Below are 18199 nucleotides of genomic sequence, written 5' to 3' on the forward strand. Positions count from 1 at the left end.
CTTGGAGGAAGAGTGGCAGGTGCATCAATACCATGTTGACCTAAGTCCTTTTCCCTGAAAAACCTTGGGGTTGGGGTATGGGAGAGGGTCCTGGTGGGCCCCCTGTTTTCAGACTTGCTGTGTGACTTTGGGAAGCTTCTTCACCTTTTCTGGGCCTAAGTGACAAGCAGGTAATCAGCCTGCCTGTTCTCCGGGATCTTTGGAGGGAGGGGTGTGTTCTCTGCACTCCACTCCCCCGTGCTTCCTGCTGCCCTTCCCGACTGGCCCTTGGCGCTCTCCATCCCCACCTGCCCCCGGCCTGGCCTAAACACCTTCCGTCTTCCTCCGCAGCTGCAGCACTGGCTGGCCATCTGACTGCAGCCCCAGGGAGGAGCCCTGCCGCACCCACGTCCAGGTCCAAGGCTTCGCTACCACCCCAGACACAGTCTTGAAAATCCTCTCCTGAAAGATATGTCTTTCTATCCCTCTTCCTCTTTTCCCAGTTACAAATGGTTTAGCGACCTGGTTTTTACTCACCTTCTGTCCATCTGGCCCCAGGGTGGGGGGTGGGTGGGCTTTGAGTTTAGATTGGAAAGCGACACGGGACAAGAAGAGAGGAGGGAACAGGAAGAATGACTTCTGTTGAACCTCTTTTGTTTGGGGGAAGGTCTCACGCAGCTTGGGATCTGGCCCAAGCCAAGCTCCGTGGCTCGGGCAGAATTCCCCAAACTCTTCCGAGTTTGGGTCTCGGAAGAAATCCTGTCAGCCAAATCAGAGAGGGGATGTTCCTTTTGGTCATACGTCATGAAACCAAACCCAAACAAAAGCCCACCTGGGTCTGGGGCGGGGTTCCTCTTGCCACCCGGTCAGCGTTGTGGTATCTGAACCTTGGTAAGGGAGCTTGGGTTGGTTTGTCTCTGTCTTGGGTCTGCGGATAGACGCTTTGGGGTATCGTGAGCAGAAACCATCACAGTTTTCACTCTGGCTACATTGAGTCTGATGTGCGTGTGTTCTGGAACATTCTTCCTGGGGAATCCCACCCAAGCACGGTCCTAGGGCTCTTCAAGTGATTGGGGGGGGTTGGCCCCGAAAACCCCCTCTGTCTCTCTTCATGGTCTGGACTTAGCACCTGAGGGCAAAGTGGGACCAAGTACAGAGCAACCTAGTCACTCAAGTTGAAGGGAGAATATTCTGAGTTGACGGAGCCCTTGGCGGTTTTAGAGAATGTCCTGCTTGAGTTCTGTTACACGTTTGCGCTTGGCGCCCCCTGGTGGTGGTGGTTAGTTCCAGCTCCTTCAGAGAACGGATTCGTAGTTTGGTTAAGTTGGTGGCATCTGTTTGGGGTTTCTGTTTATGGTTTGAGTCTCTTCTTATGCCCTCGCTGGAATTCGAGATTTAGAAGTTCTTGTTGTGACTTTGGAAGTCCCTGATGAAGAATCTTGGGCCAGAAGTCAATAAATACAGGGGTCATTCCTACTGGGAGGGTAGGATGACACACATCCGGAAGGCGCTTTGCCTAACACTGGGGTGTCCCCTGAGCCTGACAATGGATCGTGCAGTTTGCAGAAGATGGTTCTGTGGGGGCCTGCTGGGCACAGCGGGATGGTTTTCTCTCTCAGGGTCCTGAGATTTCCTTGCTAAGTCAGTGTCCGTGGGTCATTTTTTGGAGGCAGGAGGGAAAATCAGAAGCCCTTTGATCTTTCCGTGTAAAAAGTCTGGCTCAAAGTGTAGGACAGCCCAGGTGGCAGGTGTCTTGAACCACGGTGGAAGGCGGGGCCTGGGAGCGGAGCATCCCATGGAGTGGAACAGTAGGGTGGGGATTCAGGGAGACGAGGGCGGGATGACCCATCACGGGTGGGATCTGGTCCCATGAAGGATAATCCCTCCCTCAGGGTGATGCTCCTTCTCCACAGAGTGCATGCGTCCTCATCACATCCTGTCCTCCCAGCTCGGACCACAGGGCTGGTTTCTGTCCCCATTTCCCAGATGGGAACACCAAGGCCCAGCATTTCGGGCACTCTGGTTCAAGTGTTGTCAGCTACCGAGGGACCCAGTCAGACCCTCAGGTCAGATCACCTGACTCTCAGCCCACAGCTCTCCGAAATGCCCGGCACACTAGGGTCTCCCCCACCCAGGGCTGTCATGAAAAATAAACAAAACCCAGTCGAGCGGCCAGGGAGGGTCTCTTAGCAAAAGAACAGTGTGTTGGAAGAAGGGAAAGGGGAGAGGATGTCACCTGTTCTCAACTAGCTGGTTGGCAGAGGCGATCATGGAGCGGTGCCCTTCCTGATGATCGCGGTTGCCCTGGGGAACAGCGAGGGGTGACAGCTGAGGCCAGCTGGCTGAAATGAGGGTGAGCAGGAGAGCCTGTGCGTATCAGAACAGGGACACCCTACATAGGGAACCTGCCAGCTGCATGTGGCCTTTCTGCCTCCAGACATTTGTCTCAAGGGTGAGTCGGAGATGTGGTGCTAGCTGACCCGTTGCCAGACCAAAGCCATGGTGCAGCCTTGTGGCAGGATGGGGCTGCTGAGTCTGGGGGGAGGGGCGAGGGAGGGGGGCAAGCCCGGGGACCCCCCTCCCTCCCCGGGGTAGGGTGGTGGGGTTGGGCAGGGAACCCTGGGAGCCTTTGGAAGCTCTCGTGGAAGTGCTGGCAGAGCTCTGGGCTCACCTCCCACCTACACTTAAGGGACAGGGGTGTATGTCCTTTGTCCTGAGTCATGTTTGACTTCTTTTTTGTGGCCTTTTTTTGATAGCAGAGGTTCCCCAACGTGAGGGTGCTCCTGTGTACTGTATAGGATGCTTTTGCCTTTTCCCAGATTTTTAAAGGATTGTTCTTGTCCATGAAATGTACACTATCTGTTTAACACCCGCCCCCCCCCACGTTAACATCTGCTCCGAGTCCAGTGGTTCCGTGTCCCCCTGTGGGTGGGGGGGAGGGTCCTTATTCTAGATGCAAGGGAGACAAAGGAGAAAGGGGAGCTGCCAATTCTTGCCAAATGTCCTGCTGAATGCAAGTCCCCAAAGCTGCCTTAATTCTCGGCTGGCGGCCCCACCCGAGGGGTGGGGGTGGTTGGCTGTCTCGTGGTATAGGACCTGTTTCGCAGCCATGGTGATGTGCGACAGAAACATGCTCACCAAAGAGGTCATTTCTTAGTAGAGAAGCCCGCTGAGCTCATTTCACTTATTTCTTTTGGAAGCCAGGGAATGGGGAAGAACAGAGAAAAGCAAGCGCCATTCAGCATTTCGAGTCGCAGGGGACCTGGGTCTACGGCTGCCTCACCAGGCTCCTGGGGACAGGGGAGATTTTTCTCTCTGGGTTTCAGGGCTCTTTGTCTGCAAGCAAGGGTTGGATCCCATAATCAAAGGTCCTGTCCAGTTAAAAAATGTTCCTGTCTCCATGAAGATATTCTTGTGCTAGATGTACCTTGAGGGAAGCACGCTGTTTCCTGTAGGACTTTCCAGAACCATCTGGCGACTTGTAACCTGTGGAGTAGAGCGATGTCTGATGTCTGGCCTCCAGAACTCGGATTTTTCTGGACATTCGGTAGTTCCTCCTTTTCTGGTATGTCTTCAACAGATGTCGGAAACACTGGGTATTTAAAAAAAAAAAAAAATCCAACCCTTTTGTTTCAAGGATGTCAAGGGTGACGTGTTACGCCTTTGTGAGCCCCGGGATCCACAGCTGTGCGGGCGCTGGTGTCCTTACTGCCACCAAAGACACTGGTGAATGTGAAGTTGTTTTTGGGGTACCCGCCCTCATCCCTCTGCTTCTCTACTTCTGTGTAAATAAGGATTGTTCCAGTGGTGCCCTCTCTGTGTCATGGACCGTTCCGATGTCATGCAGGTTTCTCTGTCTGGTGTGGATTTATTTCCAAAGCTGTTCTCTTCATGGAAAAATAAGTGTGCAGAGTAATAAAGGATATTTCCTGTGCCACGTGTCTGGCAGTTGGATTCTTTCTGTCATGAAAGTAAAATGCTACAAATAACGAAAGGCAAAGGAGGGTGACCGCAATCAACCTCCAGCTGGTGAAGAAAAGCTTCTGGTCATAGTGGTCCATCTCTCACCCAAATAACTCTTTGTATAACCCATGGAACAGGAGCGTGGGAGGGGTGAAATCTGTAATCCCAGCTCTAAGAATGACACACTTTAAAAAATTTTTTGTTTGTTAATTTTTTGACATTCAAGCTACTTACTAAAATAGCTACATTGGTTTTATTTCTTAAGACGTATTTTTATTTAAATAGAAAATGGATAACAAGTAACACCAAGTTAGGTATCTAGCTTTGCTTTTTCATTTCTGGGGCTGAAGTTCAAAGGAATCAGAATCTTCAGTTGGAAAAAAAAAAAAAGAAGAACCTTCAGTTGGGTTACATTCAGTGCACAATTAATTAATTGTGTGTTAATGCATGTGTGCATTTTTCTAGGGAAAGAAGGATACATTAACACAAAGCCCTTGTGGCTAAGTACTAATGTTATTACTTTTAATAACTATTGTTATTATTTTTATTGTTATTAGTTTTAATTTTTCATTATTTTTAAAGTGACATCAATATAAACAAGGTATTGCTCTCAGGGACTGGGTGGTGAACCCAAAGGCTGAATTGAAACCAATAATAGGAAGTCCAAGAAGAGAGCTTATAAGATTAGACCAGACAAGAAAATAGGCTAGAAGTGGTGAGCTTCCCATCACTGGAGATATGCAAGCAGTTAGCCCACAGTGTCTCTTGGGTAGGTTATGGAGGGGACTCAGTGCCCTACGGGGGTGGGGGAGAGAGGTTGCACAACCTCTAAAGTCCTTTCCATGAAGCTCCTTTGTGGAGAGCCATGAGCCCAACCCCCTTGCGGCAGCCTCGGGAGAAGCAGATATACTTGTGGCAACGATCTTGAGGTGGGGAGTGATGTGGCCTGTCGAGCTGCCATTGGGCAGACATCCCAGGGAGGGGATTAGGATTCCAATCGTGCTGTTTGAAGTCCAAAATTGGAGTTAGGGTTTATTATAATGGATCAAAAGAAAGGCAGCCCCTTCTCACCATTTCCAGCCTTCCCTTTGTGTGTGCTGACATTTCATGAGTAAGCCGCCCGGCGGGTGTAGAGGAGAGAGGCTGGGCCAGAAGCAGAAAGGGCAGCAATTCTGGGGACGATGGGTTGCTGGCTGCCGCCCGGTGCCCTCGACTGACAAATGTGGCAGGAGAAGCCCGCACAGGTGAGCCTTGCTTGAGGCGACCGGCAGGTTTTTCCCTGTTCCCGCACTGAATCACACCCCTGGCCTATTTGTGGAGAACTATAGCTTCGTTTCTGTCCCCTTCCACAGGCGCCGATAGGTGTGAGGCGCTCTCTTTGGGCCTCAATTTATTCATCTGTATAATGGGTCAGGGGTTATGAAAACTTATTTATGGATGGACTTCAAAGACTTCCAGAACCTTCTGAATTTTGGCTTTGATGAGTTTGTGTCTACTTCTGTGGGGGAGAGAATGCACGTGTTCATCAGATTCTCAGGGGTTTGAGACTCATGGAGATACACACCCACCCACACACAGCCTTGGGGGCCCTCTTTCTACAAGTGATCCATGGTGTCAGTCTCTGTTCTCCAACCCCAACCAAACGACGATGACAACAGAGCTTATTTCTGAAAGTCTGTCACCTCATTCATGCTGAGTTTCCATTGGATCCATCCCACATCCAACATGGCCTTGGTTTTCCCGACAGCGACTAAATGCTCACATCGTGTTCAGAGCAGTGCCTGTCCCTCCGAAGTTCGTTGTTACGTGTTTAGAGCAGATCAGCTCTGCGACGAATGTCCATCTCCTCCCCCTCCTCTGCCCATGTCAAAGGCAGCCCAGTCATTGCTGTGTTTTCCTGCAGCCGAAATGGTCTCTGTTCCTTTGTCCCCTCCTTTGGCTGGTGCCGCTGAGGTTTGAACTGGGGTCTGGGTGGCCACATCCCAGTCTCCCTGTGCCCCAGTGCACATGACCACCTGGGCAGGGAGTTTAAGCTTCAGGAAATACCAGAGCCCATGTGCTTTGCTAGGCAACAGCCAGCCTTCTGCTGGACCGGCCGGCCCCACAAGCCCTCCGCTGTCAGCCCCCATTAGGCTGCGGTATGGGAGAGGCTCCCCGAGCTGGGCAGCAACTCAGGCATTACTTGACCTCAGCTCCAGCTCAGAGGAGGAGCAGACAGGAGTGTGGCAACCGGAGACTCCCAGATGATCTGGCCACTAAGTGGCTTAACAGCTGGTAGCCATGTCGGCCTCAGGCGTGGGAGGGGCTGAGCTGGGCCCGACCAACAGGGCCAGAAGGCTCCAGGAAATCAAGGAAGACCATCTCTGTCTCCAGAGGAGGCCCAAGCCAAGTCCATTGCCTGGACATACCCAGGAGCCGTAAAAGGATTGTTGGTGAGCAGAGCAAGTCTTCCTGGGAGGGACAGCCCCCACCTCCCATCCCCCCAACCCCTGTAGCTTCAGGCTCCGGTCCAGGGGAACAGTTGAGGATGGGCAGACTTGGAATCAGAAGCGGTGGGGCCTGAAGCAAGCCCAGCCCCTGGCCACAGGAAGTCGGATGCCGACCTGGAGGCCATGACCAGCCCAATATCGCGGCCCCTACCTGCTGCTCACCTGACTTATTCCCAGGTCCCTGCTAAGTTTCTGTTCTTGCATGACAGGCCCCCAGACTCCCCTGACCCCCATCTCCAGCCACATGCAGTAATACCTTATCAGTAGAGAAGAATAAGGGGGTGGGGTGGTATCTGAGGCCTTCCCACTTCCCAGGTAAGGACAGGCAAGGCAACTCTGACATTTCAAATTAGCCATAGAGTCAGATCAGGGAGCATGGGAGCCAAGATTAGAACCGTTGACTAGACTATTACACTTAGAGAGGACCCCACTGGAGGTTTGGAACAAGAAGGGAAAGACAAGGGGTTCCTGGCTTTCTTAAAGAGAGAATGGAGCCTTTCAGGTCTCAACAGCCATGATGGATTCATTCCCAGGGGGACTGAGACCTTAGGAGTATAAACACCTTGGACAAGGCCAGACGCACTGCGCTGACATTTAATGAGCCAACGCAGTGGCTTACCCAGTGCCAGTTACTGTTCCAAGTGCTTTGCAAATTTCATCTCACTGAATTCTCCTGATGAAACCATGAGGCAGTGTTATTATCCCCCGTGCACAAATGGCGGACACTGAGACACAGAGTTGAAACAATGTACTCGTTGGCGACACTGGGGTTTGAACCCAGGGAGTCTGTGTTCTTAAGCGCTCTGATCTGCCATCGTCCCTGGTCCCTGGCCATGGTCCCATGGTCCCTGGCCATGCAGGCATAACTCTGTCCAGCTGGTAGGATCGTGGGTCCTCAACTAGTTCCAACACCCTCTTCATCACAAACAATCTATAATCCGTACACCCATAGATAGTTTACATGTATGTGTTACATATGTTTGTATACAAACTAACATACTTAAATATGTATGCATTTTCATGCATACTTAAATGTATACGTGTATTTACATGTAACATGCATGTAACACAAACATGCATGTGAATATATACATATTTAAGTGCCTCCAGTGTGCTCAGAAACAAATGACTTGCACTAGGACACCACCGTGAGAAAGTTCACCTTGAACAGAGGTTCCCTATCTCCCAGAGAAGCTAGCTATACCCTAACCTCATGCTCTTTGTTTCTTTATGTCAGATACAGGTTCCCTTGGGCTCCCTATCCATCTCCTCTAAAGGTTAGGATAACAAGTGTAACAGGCATCTAACTATGGTCCCTGAACAGATGAGGTTTTATCATTCTCTTGTGTCCAGTAGGCAGTGGGCCAGGGAGAGGTGTGTTCCTCAGCAGGAAGAAGACGAGAAGCATCTTTGGTCGCAGAGAAGAGCTTCTGAGCGGGTCTCTGCCTGGACGTGCCCAGAAGCCTGCGGTAGCTCTGGAGACACTTAAGAAAGCCATCAAGGATTTGGACTGCTTCTATTTTTCTATTCCATCCGTAGCGTATGGTTCTCATGCTCCTGGAGAGAGAGAGAGAGAGAAAAGAAAGCTAATCCACCTGCATTTGCCTATCTTTCAGGCAGGAAGAAGGGAAACACAGAGAAAGGACAAAAGGCAGAGGCCAACTGCATCTGCAACCCTTTACTCTGGAGAAAAGTGGGTCTCCCGGATCCCCGCCAGGATGTCAGTCTGTGTCTCACTGGCCAGACCCATGTATCAGGGCAACTTCTAGCTGTCAGGGGAATGGAATTTGTCGCTGGGTACATTGCGGCCCTGCACAAAATCAGGGTTCTTTTAGGAGGAGGGCAAGAAGGATATTAGGACGACCCTGATCACTGCCTTCTTTCCTCCGGCTCCTTCCCCCAGGATTCCACCGTCTGCTGAGAACGGCGGGGGCCCTTGTGAAAAGCACCCTGATCGGAGCAGCCATCATGAAGGGCTTCTTTGTGCCATAGGCTGAGATCAGTTCCTATCCTGGGTGGGGGGCGGTGGGACTAAAGGCTCAGGTCTTGCAGCGTGAGGACAGGCAGACCTCGGTTGGCATCCACAGAGACCCCTCGAAGCTGGCCGAGCGAGTGGGGATGTGTGTATGCTGAGCTGAACTGTTTCCGCCTGCTCCGGCTTCCTTCTCACTTTCTCTAACCTGAGGGCCCGTTCTTCCAGAACGGAAGAAGCTGATTAACGCCGAATATGGCCGTGGCCACCAGATGGCGCCAACGCACACTCCTGTTGCATCACAGAGGCCGAGGAAGAGGGCGGCAGGAACCAGGGGTCTTTGTTCTCCGGACCCTCCTCAGCGCCTGTGGGAACCTCCTCAACACCTTCCCGAACCAGGGGAGTGAAAGGTCATTCTTGGCTGGATGAAAAGGTCCATTTGGTTTGTTTTTTTATATGTTGGGTGGATGTATTTACTCATTAACTCATTCATTCTTTGATGAGAACCATATCTAGTCCTAGTACATACCAGAAAGGAACTGGGGTGGACAAAGAAGGAGTAACTCTTGTCCCTGAAGAACTCTTAGTCTAATGGAGGACGCAGATAGTATGCTGACAAGGAAACGTATATTGAGCACTTACTGCATGCTTATTTGTAACCCACAGATGTCTCCCCAAGACCTTCAAAGTAAATCCAGACTCCTTCTTCATCTCATGCCCCCTCTCTGCTCCAGTCATGCCATACTAGCTGCAGATGTGTCCCCAAGGACACCCCGTGGCCCTGGTCCTCGCCCCTTGGGCCTCATCCCTTGGCCTTTCCCCATCTCTCTGAAACCGACACTCTTATCTGTCCCTCGTGTCCCCCTAAAAAAATAATAATAATAAAAAGCCTTTCCTAACCTACCCATCTCACCAACCTTGCCACAAGTTGTTGAAATGATCTTTCAGGAGACCACTGGCCTGGGGACAGAAGGCAGCCACCACTTCTATTTCTCTCTCCTGTATCTAGATGAGCTTCTGGCACATGGCTGGTCCTCAGTAGATAGTTGCATTGACAGAGGGGAGTGAGACAAGGCCATCTCAGAACCTGACAGAGAAATCATGCATGGAACCCCACCTGGGAGATCGGAGAGGGGCTCCCATGAGAGGTGGCACCTGAGCTGAGTCGGGAAAATTCCAGGTCATGAGACTAGCGAAAGTGACAGCGTGGACGCAAGGAAAACTCCAGAGATATGCGGTAGAAATTTCCACGTGGAAGGGCCGCTGCAAAAAGTAAAATATAGATGAGGAGGGCCCTCCCAAGCTGGAGAGGGGGATGGAACTTTTTCCAGAGGGCAATGAGGAGCTATTGAAAAGGTTGAAGTCGGTGGAGTGATGCGATCATACTTGGGTGTTACGTGTTGTATCTGGAGGTAATTGCTGGGTGACACACCACCCGCAAAATGTAAAACAATAGCCATGTATCTGGTTGATGAGTCTGTGGACCACCTGGGAAGTCCCGCCAACCTGGGCGGCCTCAGCTGAACTTGATCGGGCTCACCCACCTGTCGGCAGCTGAGGGTCAGGTGGGCTGGTCCTCGTTGGCCTTGGCCAGCTTGGCTCCCCTCTGTGGGGTGTCTCATTCCCAGAAGACTGGCCTGGGCTCATTCCCATGGCAGTGATGGGGGTTCAGCACGTAGGCACGGCCTCTAGAAACACAACATCACTTCTGCCATATTTTAGTGGCAAAGCAAGTGAAGAGGCCAGCCCAGATTCTTTAATGAGTAGAGCTTCAAAATCAGATGCCAAGGCTGTCTCCAGCAAAGTGAACACGAGGGTGGCCATTCGGATGGATCACTCTGGCTCCGTGGCACGGAGGCTAAGGGGAAGAGAGGCCAACTGGGAATTGTTCACCCGTCCAGGTGGGAGGCAAAGCGCAGATCCTTTACAGAGAAGTGTCACATGAGTGGAGTTTCCTGAATGTTTCTGAGGTGCCCGGAGCTGGGTTAGTTCCTGTTGGAGGCTGGGGAGACCACCAGTAGGAGGAGGACATGGGAAGGGCCTACCCAAGCTGCCGCTGCATGGTTAGGATTCTCGAGGCTGCAAGAGACCAATCTGAATGCTGAATGCTGACCCCTGGAAGGGTCAGCTCTGGCACAGTCACCGCCGCCCCCCCCCCCCCCCGGAACATTGCCAGGGTCCCTTCCAGGGGTTATGGTCCTGGATCCAGCCCTGAAGCACGTGTGGCTATATGGACACTTCCCACTAGAGGGCAGCAGAGAACAGCCAGTTAAATAGGTGCCTTTGGCAGGAAGCCTATGACTCAGGATGTTTAAAGTGTTCCATTTAGGAAGGAAGGATTGCTCCGTGGGCTCAAGTTCTAGAACCAGACTGCTAAGGTTTCTATCCCAGGTATTTCGGCAAGGTGGGCTTCATGGGTGTGAGACCCAAAGCCCCAGGCTCATGGTTGCTTTAACGCTCTGCTGTTGCCGTCTTGAAATTCTTAATAATTTTTTAAGATAAAGGCTTATTTCAGGGGCGCCTGGGTGGCTCAGTCATTAAGCATCTGCCTTCAAGCTCAGGCCCTAAGATCGAGCCCCACATCAGGCTCCCTGCTCAGTGGGAAGCCTGCTTCTCCTTCTCCCACTCCCCCTGCTTGTATTCTCTCTCTCTCAGATAAATAAAATCTTTTTTAAAAAATAATAAAGGCTTATTTTTATTTTACACAGAAAATTATGTACTTGGTCCTGTCTGCCACTTCCTTGTTGAGTTTTCTTGGGCCCCATGTTAACGTTCATGAGGTTGATAGCAAGTCTTCACCTCAAAGTATGACTGTGAAGATGATATGAATAGGAAAAGTACTTTATTATGAAGATACATAGAAAATATTTGGTAACTTTTAGTTACTGTTCTTCTTATAGAAGTCAAAGGTATAATCAATGAATCACTGAAGGCCGAAGAGCACTTTGACCTTGTAAAGTTCCATCTGACCACCACCTATCAGTCTGTCCATCTCATCACCTGAGAAGGCCTACATTTTTTGCGATCTCCAGGAACCTAGCAACACTCCTTTCCTCCCTGCTTATGCATCCTACCATCCGTCTGTATTTAGCGCACACATTGTGCAGGGCCCCAAAGTCCCAGAGACCTATAGAAAGGGTTCCTGCCTTCAGGAACGCATGGACTAGGTCAGTGGTTCTCAATGCTGGCTACATACCAGCTAAACAAAGGGAGTTTTTTAAAAAATCCTAATGCCCAGGCTACAGAAAGGACCCAGTCAAGTTGCTTGGAAGGAATGGCCTCAGGGAAGGGCCCAGCAGGCTGCTGTGTCCTTTGAAGAAAAGCTCTGTGCCTGGGGAAGAGTTCGTAAGGGCCACATCACAGTGCCCCAGGGGTGCGGCGCCACCTCCCCTCGCGGCCACCTCGAGTGCGCACACAGACGATGCCCCTTCCCTGCCTACAGGTATCTCCTCATGGAGGGGAGGGACAGGGCACTCTGGCCACCCACATCCGGTAGTTGGAAGCTGTTGAGGACCAGAGGCGGAGTCCTCCTTGGCAGCTCCCAGGGCCAAGCCGTCTTCACCAGAGGTGACTTCCAGACAATGGTGCCCACCAAGCCCAAGACACCAACACTGACTGGGTCTCCGAAAGAATTTATTCCCCAAATGGAAGCCACAGTTCCCCTCCCCGACCTCCACCCTCCTCCACCAATAATCCCTAGCCTCCACAGTAAGATTGCTCTTTGGCTCATTAACACCACCTGTAGAATACCCCGGTCTGAGCTCCCCGGACCCCAAGGTCAGGCAGGCTTCCCATTCACAGCTCCACGTGTTCTGTGCGAGGTGGCATTTCTGCTGCCCCCTTGGCCAGGAGCTCAGTCCAGAAATCCACTTCCTCGTCCTTCAGCTTCTCGGCTGGCTGAGTGGTGGCTCCAATCTGCAGGTACCCTTCCTTCTGGTCGTAAGCTGGCCAAGAGGGCAGCCCCTTCCCATTGGGGTTCCTGGGAACAGAATCAAGTGAGAATTACCCAACAACACTGCGAGATTTGCAAGACCTCTTGGTTTCATTTCTGCCAGGAGGCTCATTCACCCCCAGAGGCAGAGAGCTCACCAAATCCTCGGCAGCCTGCCCACTCTCAGAGAACTCTCATTGTCAGGGTCATAGGGCTGGGAACTACCTGTCCCAGCCCATACGGCCGGCCCTCCCCCAGCCTTGCTCCATCTCTGTCACCCAGCTCACCCAGTCCGGGCGAAGTTGGCCCAGTATTTCATCATCATCTTGCTGAGCCCGATCTCCTCTTCTGAGGCACCACCTGCGCAGAGGAAGAAATAAAGGCCACAGTCAACAGCCCTGGACAGCTTGTGGGAAATTCAGAATCTGAGTCCTTACTCCGGGCCTACTGCATCAAAACCCGCATTGCAGGAAGATGTGGGTAATTTGTGTGCAATTAAGCTTCGGGGATCCTGATAGAGGATGCAGGGGAGGGCTGTGGTCAGTCTGTCAGCTGGCCACCTCTGTCGACGATGCCTATATATCCTGTCCCCCCGGCTGTTGCAGGCCCAGCACCACACCCGGGGGGGCCTCCACAGCAACCCCACCTCAGGACTGTGCTCCCCGGGGTCTTTGCTCAGTCTTCTTCGCCCACCCACACTTGCACAGAATCTGAAAAATAACCCAAGTAGTTCACGCCCGGAGACGCTGGCGTATCACAAACAGCCCTGAGGCGGGTCGCATGTATGTCATCTGTCACTGCTAGTTAGGACACTGAGGATATTGGCAAGAGGTCGTCTCTAAAGCATTATTAAATATATTAAGTTTAGAGACATGAGTTTTAAGTAGATACACAGTTGAATGGACAGACACACAGACGTACACTAGCCCTGATTCAAGGTCACCAGCCATTCTGACCTTGTTCTCACTCACATTCTGATATGCTCTGGTGAGTGGGCAGTGAGTGGTGGCTTTCTGGCCCTGCACGTGACCCACCAGGTGTCTTACAGTCAGCCAGGTCCCAATTCTCAGAGACACTACCAATGGGGACACATGGCTACACCTTCTCCATCATGTGTGTGGGAGTCAGAGAAAGGCTGGCAATCTTTGGAGCTCAGCCCTACTCTGGTGTATTTGGGTAAGAACAAGAGAGAAAGGGGAACCTGCCCAAGGCCACCTCAAACCCAGATATCCTAACTACAAGTCTGTAGTCACCAAAGGACCATCACCTTTCAAAAACGGGGCCCCGAAGACAGAGAAGAGCTCATCCCCGTGGTCCCCTTCCACCGTCTTGGGTTTCATGTCTGATGAGAAGCTTGGATGATACCGGAACTCATACACGTAGGTGGGGGCTCCGGCATCTGGGGAAAGATGGAGCACGCACAGGTCATTTTACCAGACACCCACCTGGGTGGTGCCGAGGTCGCCAGGGGCCCTGAGCGCTCAGGGACCAGGAGGGCCACCCGGGTATGGAGTACAAACACCAGCAACATTAATAGCAATTGCCCAGTGTCGGGGCTGGCTGTGCGCTGGGCCCCGTGTGAACCTGCAGAAAACCCCTGGAGCTTTGGGAAAGGTCCGTATTCGCTTGAAGGCACACCTTCGGTGGAGGCGAAAGTGGTTTTGAGCCAGGTATTGAGTGACTCAGTGAGCGCAGGTCGAATGAGCAGCTATTGGACCCGGGGGCGTAGACCCATTCAGAAGGACCATCACTGCAGGGGCCTGGAGTCCTACAGATGCTGCCATCTACACACGACATCTGTGCTCGTCCCGCTGACTCCACCGCATTCCACTGCCGACAGCCCGGGTCTGATTCCTTCACAGGCCCTCTGCAGCCCAACAGGGGCCTTCTATCCTGCCCAGTTTGGGCAGTTTGCAGGGTTTTCCTCACCTAAGCTCTAGGGAGGAGTGACATGAATCTGAGGTTGCATTTAAGTATCTGACAGCTCCGATATTTTAGTAGGAACACGGGGAAAGGGCACAATCCATCTCTTGCATCACAAGAATCCAAAACCTCAGCATTTTCTATTTCTCCATCATCTATCTTGCTTCCTGACAGCCGAGGGGGGGTGGCAGCAGAGAGAAGGGGGTCTCTAAGGGAGGACAAAGGTGGCTGCTCTTGCTTTCCTGGTCCCGCTCTCGGAATCCTCTCTCTGAGCCCCCAGAGGGGGTCAGCTTTCCTGAAGACGGCTTCACCCAGAGTTGTTTCTCCCACTCCTTCAGGGCTGCCACCCCGGGGAGCTCAGTGCTGTGCACAGACCCGAACACCCACAACGGACTGACTCTGATGGGGGAATGGCCAGGCCCCCAGTGGAGCTGGCGGAGACATCGCACAGCTTTTCCCTCCTTATGTACAAGAACAAACTCGGGAAGTGCGGAAACAACCGATGAACAAAAAGATCACTTATGGGGCGCCTGGGTGGCTCAGTGGGTTAAGCCGCTGCCTTTGGCTCGGGTCCTGATCTCAGGGTCCTGAGATCCAGCCCCGCATCAGGCTCTCTGCTCAGCGGGGAGCCTGCTTCCTCCTCTCTCTCTCTCTGCCTGCCTCTCTGCCTACTTGTGATCTCTCTCTGTCAAGTAAATAAATAAAATCTTAAAAAAAAAAAAAAAAAGATCACTTACAATGCCACCACTTGAAGACACACATGTTCATATTCTAGCATATATCCCTTCTATGAATATAAAAATGGGATGATGGTGTAGATGTCATTATGAAATAGACAATAATATTTCTCCCTATCATTAAATATTTGTCCAAAGATGACTTAGCCATATACGCCATCCCCACATGAGGATGTAGAATAATTTATTGAGTTACCTCTCTCACCCCCGTCAATGTGCCCTTAGTTTAGCAAGAGGTCCTGTCTAGAAGAAGCAACAGTCAATAGGTCTGAAATCTGCCTGTTAGCAGCTGCTTCAAGGTCAAGCAGAACTCACCGAGAGAAGGATCTGTCACTTTGCCCCTTAAGACCTTTTGCGAAGGAGAGATCTTCTTTGGGCAGTGCATCGCACAAAAGATAATCCCCCCCCCTTTTTTTTAGCTTTCTGCCTAAAACCATGGAGGTGCATAAAATTCCTACAAACACAAGTGTCCAAAGGAAAGTAGGGGCACAGGTTAGGATAACAGGAAAATAGGAGAGGCAGAGAGGACAGAGTTCGTTACCTAAGTACACCATTGTAAACACGGGGATGGTCTTTCTTTCTTTCTTTCTTTCTTTTGGTGGGGGGGACAAGGAAAAGCTTATGCCATTTGGCAGCATTATCTTTACTTTTAAATCTGAGTTTCCTAAGTAAGAGAATTAAGAAATCCTACTCATACAGTGGAAAGAAATTTCACAACATGTATCAAGAATTTTAAAGTGCTCTTAGGGCCCTGCCTGGGAATTTCACTTCTAGCAACCAATCCTCAGAAAACTTTTAGAGACTTGACTGAAGATTTATGCACATAAGGCTAAGCATGAAGACTTTTCACAGATCTTGAACAAAGTCTTACAATATAGCGTTTATGAACACTGTTGATATATCGAACACGTGATTATTGAACACATGATACAACATTAATTTCTAAGTTATATGTTAGGCATGGAAAGATTATTCAAAAAATATATCAAAAATTTAGAGCAGATGTTTCTTGGTGGAGGAATTTAGAGTAGTATCAAATTCCCTCTTCATGTGTTTCCACATAATATCCCAGTGCAGGATATTAACTTTATATTCAGAGAAGTTCTTTCAAAAAGAAAGTGGGACAAATACAGAATGAAGACTATCATTGGTAAAATCTGTGCAGTCCTGGGAAAAGACTGTGAATTCAAAGTCACAGGATACTAAATTCTGATTAAAAAAACACAAGTCAAAGTATGGCTGGGACCAGCAGACAAAGCAGAGTAAGATATCACGAATCAGACACGTATCCAGAGGCAAGACCAAATTTATGAAAGAGCAAATTTGACCCCCCGTGGCCCCTGGCTGACGAGTTTCATTGGGACCCTTGGGAGGAGGAAGGAGCGCCTGTACTCATTATACTGAGGGCTTGGGAACAGAACAGGTCAGCTCAGCTGCTTTTTCTTCTGCCTAGAAAGTCCTGAACTTTAAAACCCTCCCAGCACGGTTAGAGAAGAGACGTCTGTACCAAGAGCCATTTCCTGGCCTGCAGACCAGGTGAAGGAGGGGTCCTGTGAGGACCTCAGACAGATGCTCAGAAGGGGTGCACCCTCTCTAGATGAGCTTAGCCATCCTTGACCTCGTGCTATACCTGCACAGCCTGGGATCAATGTTGGATGGGCCTGTGGTAGACCCACCACACACCAGGATGGACAGAAGCCATCAGTAGAATGGACACTCTCTAGAACAGCTGCCTCCACACCTCCCATTGCTCGCTTCTCTTGTTTTTTTGTTTTGGTTTTGGGTTTTTTTGGTCTTGGACCAGCCTGATTTTATGCTTGGCTTCAGTCTACCCCAGCTCCACTAGTTAACAAACTGGTTTGCCCCAGCTCTGATCTTGGAAACCTTCCAAGACATATCTTCTAAGCCTTTCACTCTGGCCTCAAAGACCACAGTAACATCGGGGGAGAAGCCCCTGTGATAGATGCTGCTGGTCCCTCATCGCCTCCCCCAGCTTCTGGGTGTACCAGCTGGACTTCCACTTCTGGCATCTGGAGCTCTTTGTCTGGAGGCTTTGGCCACCAAGTGACCATTCTGCCCATGTGTGTGGCAAGTCAGAGCTCCTGGAAATTAACAGCCCCTTGGGAACAGGCTTCAACCCATGACTCCCAGGAGTGGGAGGCTAAATACCGAAGCTCCCTTGCCAGTCGCACAGAATCACCCTGAGACATGACAGGGGACGTGATGTGACTGGCTCCAGGTGTCCACGGTGCCCACCCACTTCCTATGCAGCTCCAGTGGCTTCCTTCTCCTTTCTGTGCCGCTTCTCCACTGCTCTGCTGGTGTGTTCTGGGATCCCCTCCCTAACAAGCTATTTGCATTCAAGTCCTCCTCTCAGAGTTGCCTTCTGGTGGACCCAAAGTGAGACAGTGTCCCTATCCCCGGCCATATGGAATCGGTCCTGGAAGCCTGACCCTTGGTGGCTTCCCTCTGTCTATGCTGAGAAGTGGGCAGGACAAACAGAGAAGCTGGTGGGGTGGTGTCTCTCTCCTGTCCAACCTCTGGGACTTACCTCTGTGATGACGGGCCACAGTCACAGATGGGACACCAAATACCAAATCTGCTATCATGTCCAAGAACAGGTCCTTCTTTTGGGCGGGGTCGTCTGTCCCTCCTAAATACTTCTCAGTGGCCAGTGGCGTCAGTTCCTCAGGGACCCCCTGAAATGGAGCAGAAGTAAAAGTGACCCTCTGTCCCTCCTCCCCCCTGGGAATGATGTGGCTTCTAGAGCCTGGGGTGGCTTGTGAGAATGGTGTCTCTCTCCAGCCCTATGCAACCACCCCCGCTGTGTGTTGAGGGGGGAAGGGCAGAAAAGCGGGGCCAGAACCCTCCATCTCTGGGCTTCCCCCTGCCATTTAGGTGCTCAGCAATTTGGGGCCAGTGTCTGTCCCTCTTGGGGTTTCAGCCAGTTCCTGTGGTTCCCTGGCCTCTTACAGCGATGGAGTAGGACCTCCACAAGAGTGATGCAGCCGTCTTCTGGTCCAGCTTTCCCTCGGAGAGTGGGTAACCCATCATCTGTTAGAACAACAGTCACACGCTTGTAGCGCATCAACAACTAGCAGAAGGCACCAACCCTACCAACCAACCAGACCGATGCAGGCTGAAGGTCACTTCGTCATGACTTAGACAAGCCTGGGTCCTTGATGCATTGGGCAAAATCAATGAA

The 18199-nt window shown here is 51.2% G+C and overlaps 2 protein-coding genes and 1 long non-coding RNA gene across 4 annotated transcripts in view; 1 reads left to right on the forward strand and 2 right to left on the reverse strand.

Moving 5' to 3' along the window:
- The window catches only part of SLC6A2 (solute carrier family 6 member 2), a 47071-nt gene extending 43158 nt beyond the window's left edge, over positions 1–3913 (forward strand). For both annotated transcript variants that reach the window (XM_013052128.2, XM_013052127.2), the window contains exon 15: positions 331–3913. In XM_013052128.2, the coding sequence (XP_012907582.1) occupies positions 331–354 (24 nt within the window). In that variant the 3' untranslated portion in view covers positions 355–3913. The remainder of the gene's footprint in view (positions 1–330) is intronic.
- A 280-nt stretch (positions 3914–4193) lies between these two features.
- On the reverse strand, positions 4194–10947 carry LOC123390969. The gene is made up of 2 exons (XR_006605575.1): positions 9321–10947; positions 4194–7988 (listed from the first exon to the last, which is right to left on the reverse strand). It is a non-coding gene; the product is annotated as an uncharacterized LOC123390969 (long non-coding RNA).
- A 1072-nt stretch (positions 10948–12019) lies between these two features.
- CES1 (carboxylesterase 1) overlaps positions 12020–18199 on the reverse strand; it is a 29809-nt gene continuing 23629 nt past the window's right edge. Inside the window, exons 10-14 of the mRNA XM_004744203.3 lie at positions 17968–18048; positions 17546–17693; positions 13602–13733; positions 12622–12694; positions 12020–12382 (exon numbers count right to left, since the gene is read on the reverse strand). Of these exons, the coding sequence (XP_004744260.1) occupies positions 12199–12382; positions 12622–12694; positions 13602–13733; positions 17546–17693; positions 17968–18048 (618 nt within the window). The 3' untranslated portion in view covers positions 12020–12198. The remainder of the gene's footprint in view (positions 12383–12621; positions 12695–13601; positions 13734–17545; positions 17694–17967; positions 18049–18199) is intronic.

This window comes from Mustela putorius, unplaced genomic scaffold (genome assembly GCF_011764305.1).
Source record: "Mustela putorius furo isolate JIRA1106 unplaced genomic scaffold, ASM1176430v1.1 tig00000174_pilon_pilon_pilon, whole genome shotgun sequence".
Classification (NCBI taxonomy): domain Eukaryota; kingdom Metazoa; phylum Chordata; class Mammalia; order Carnivora; family Mustelidae; genus Mustela; species Mustela putorius.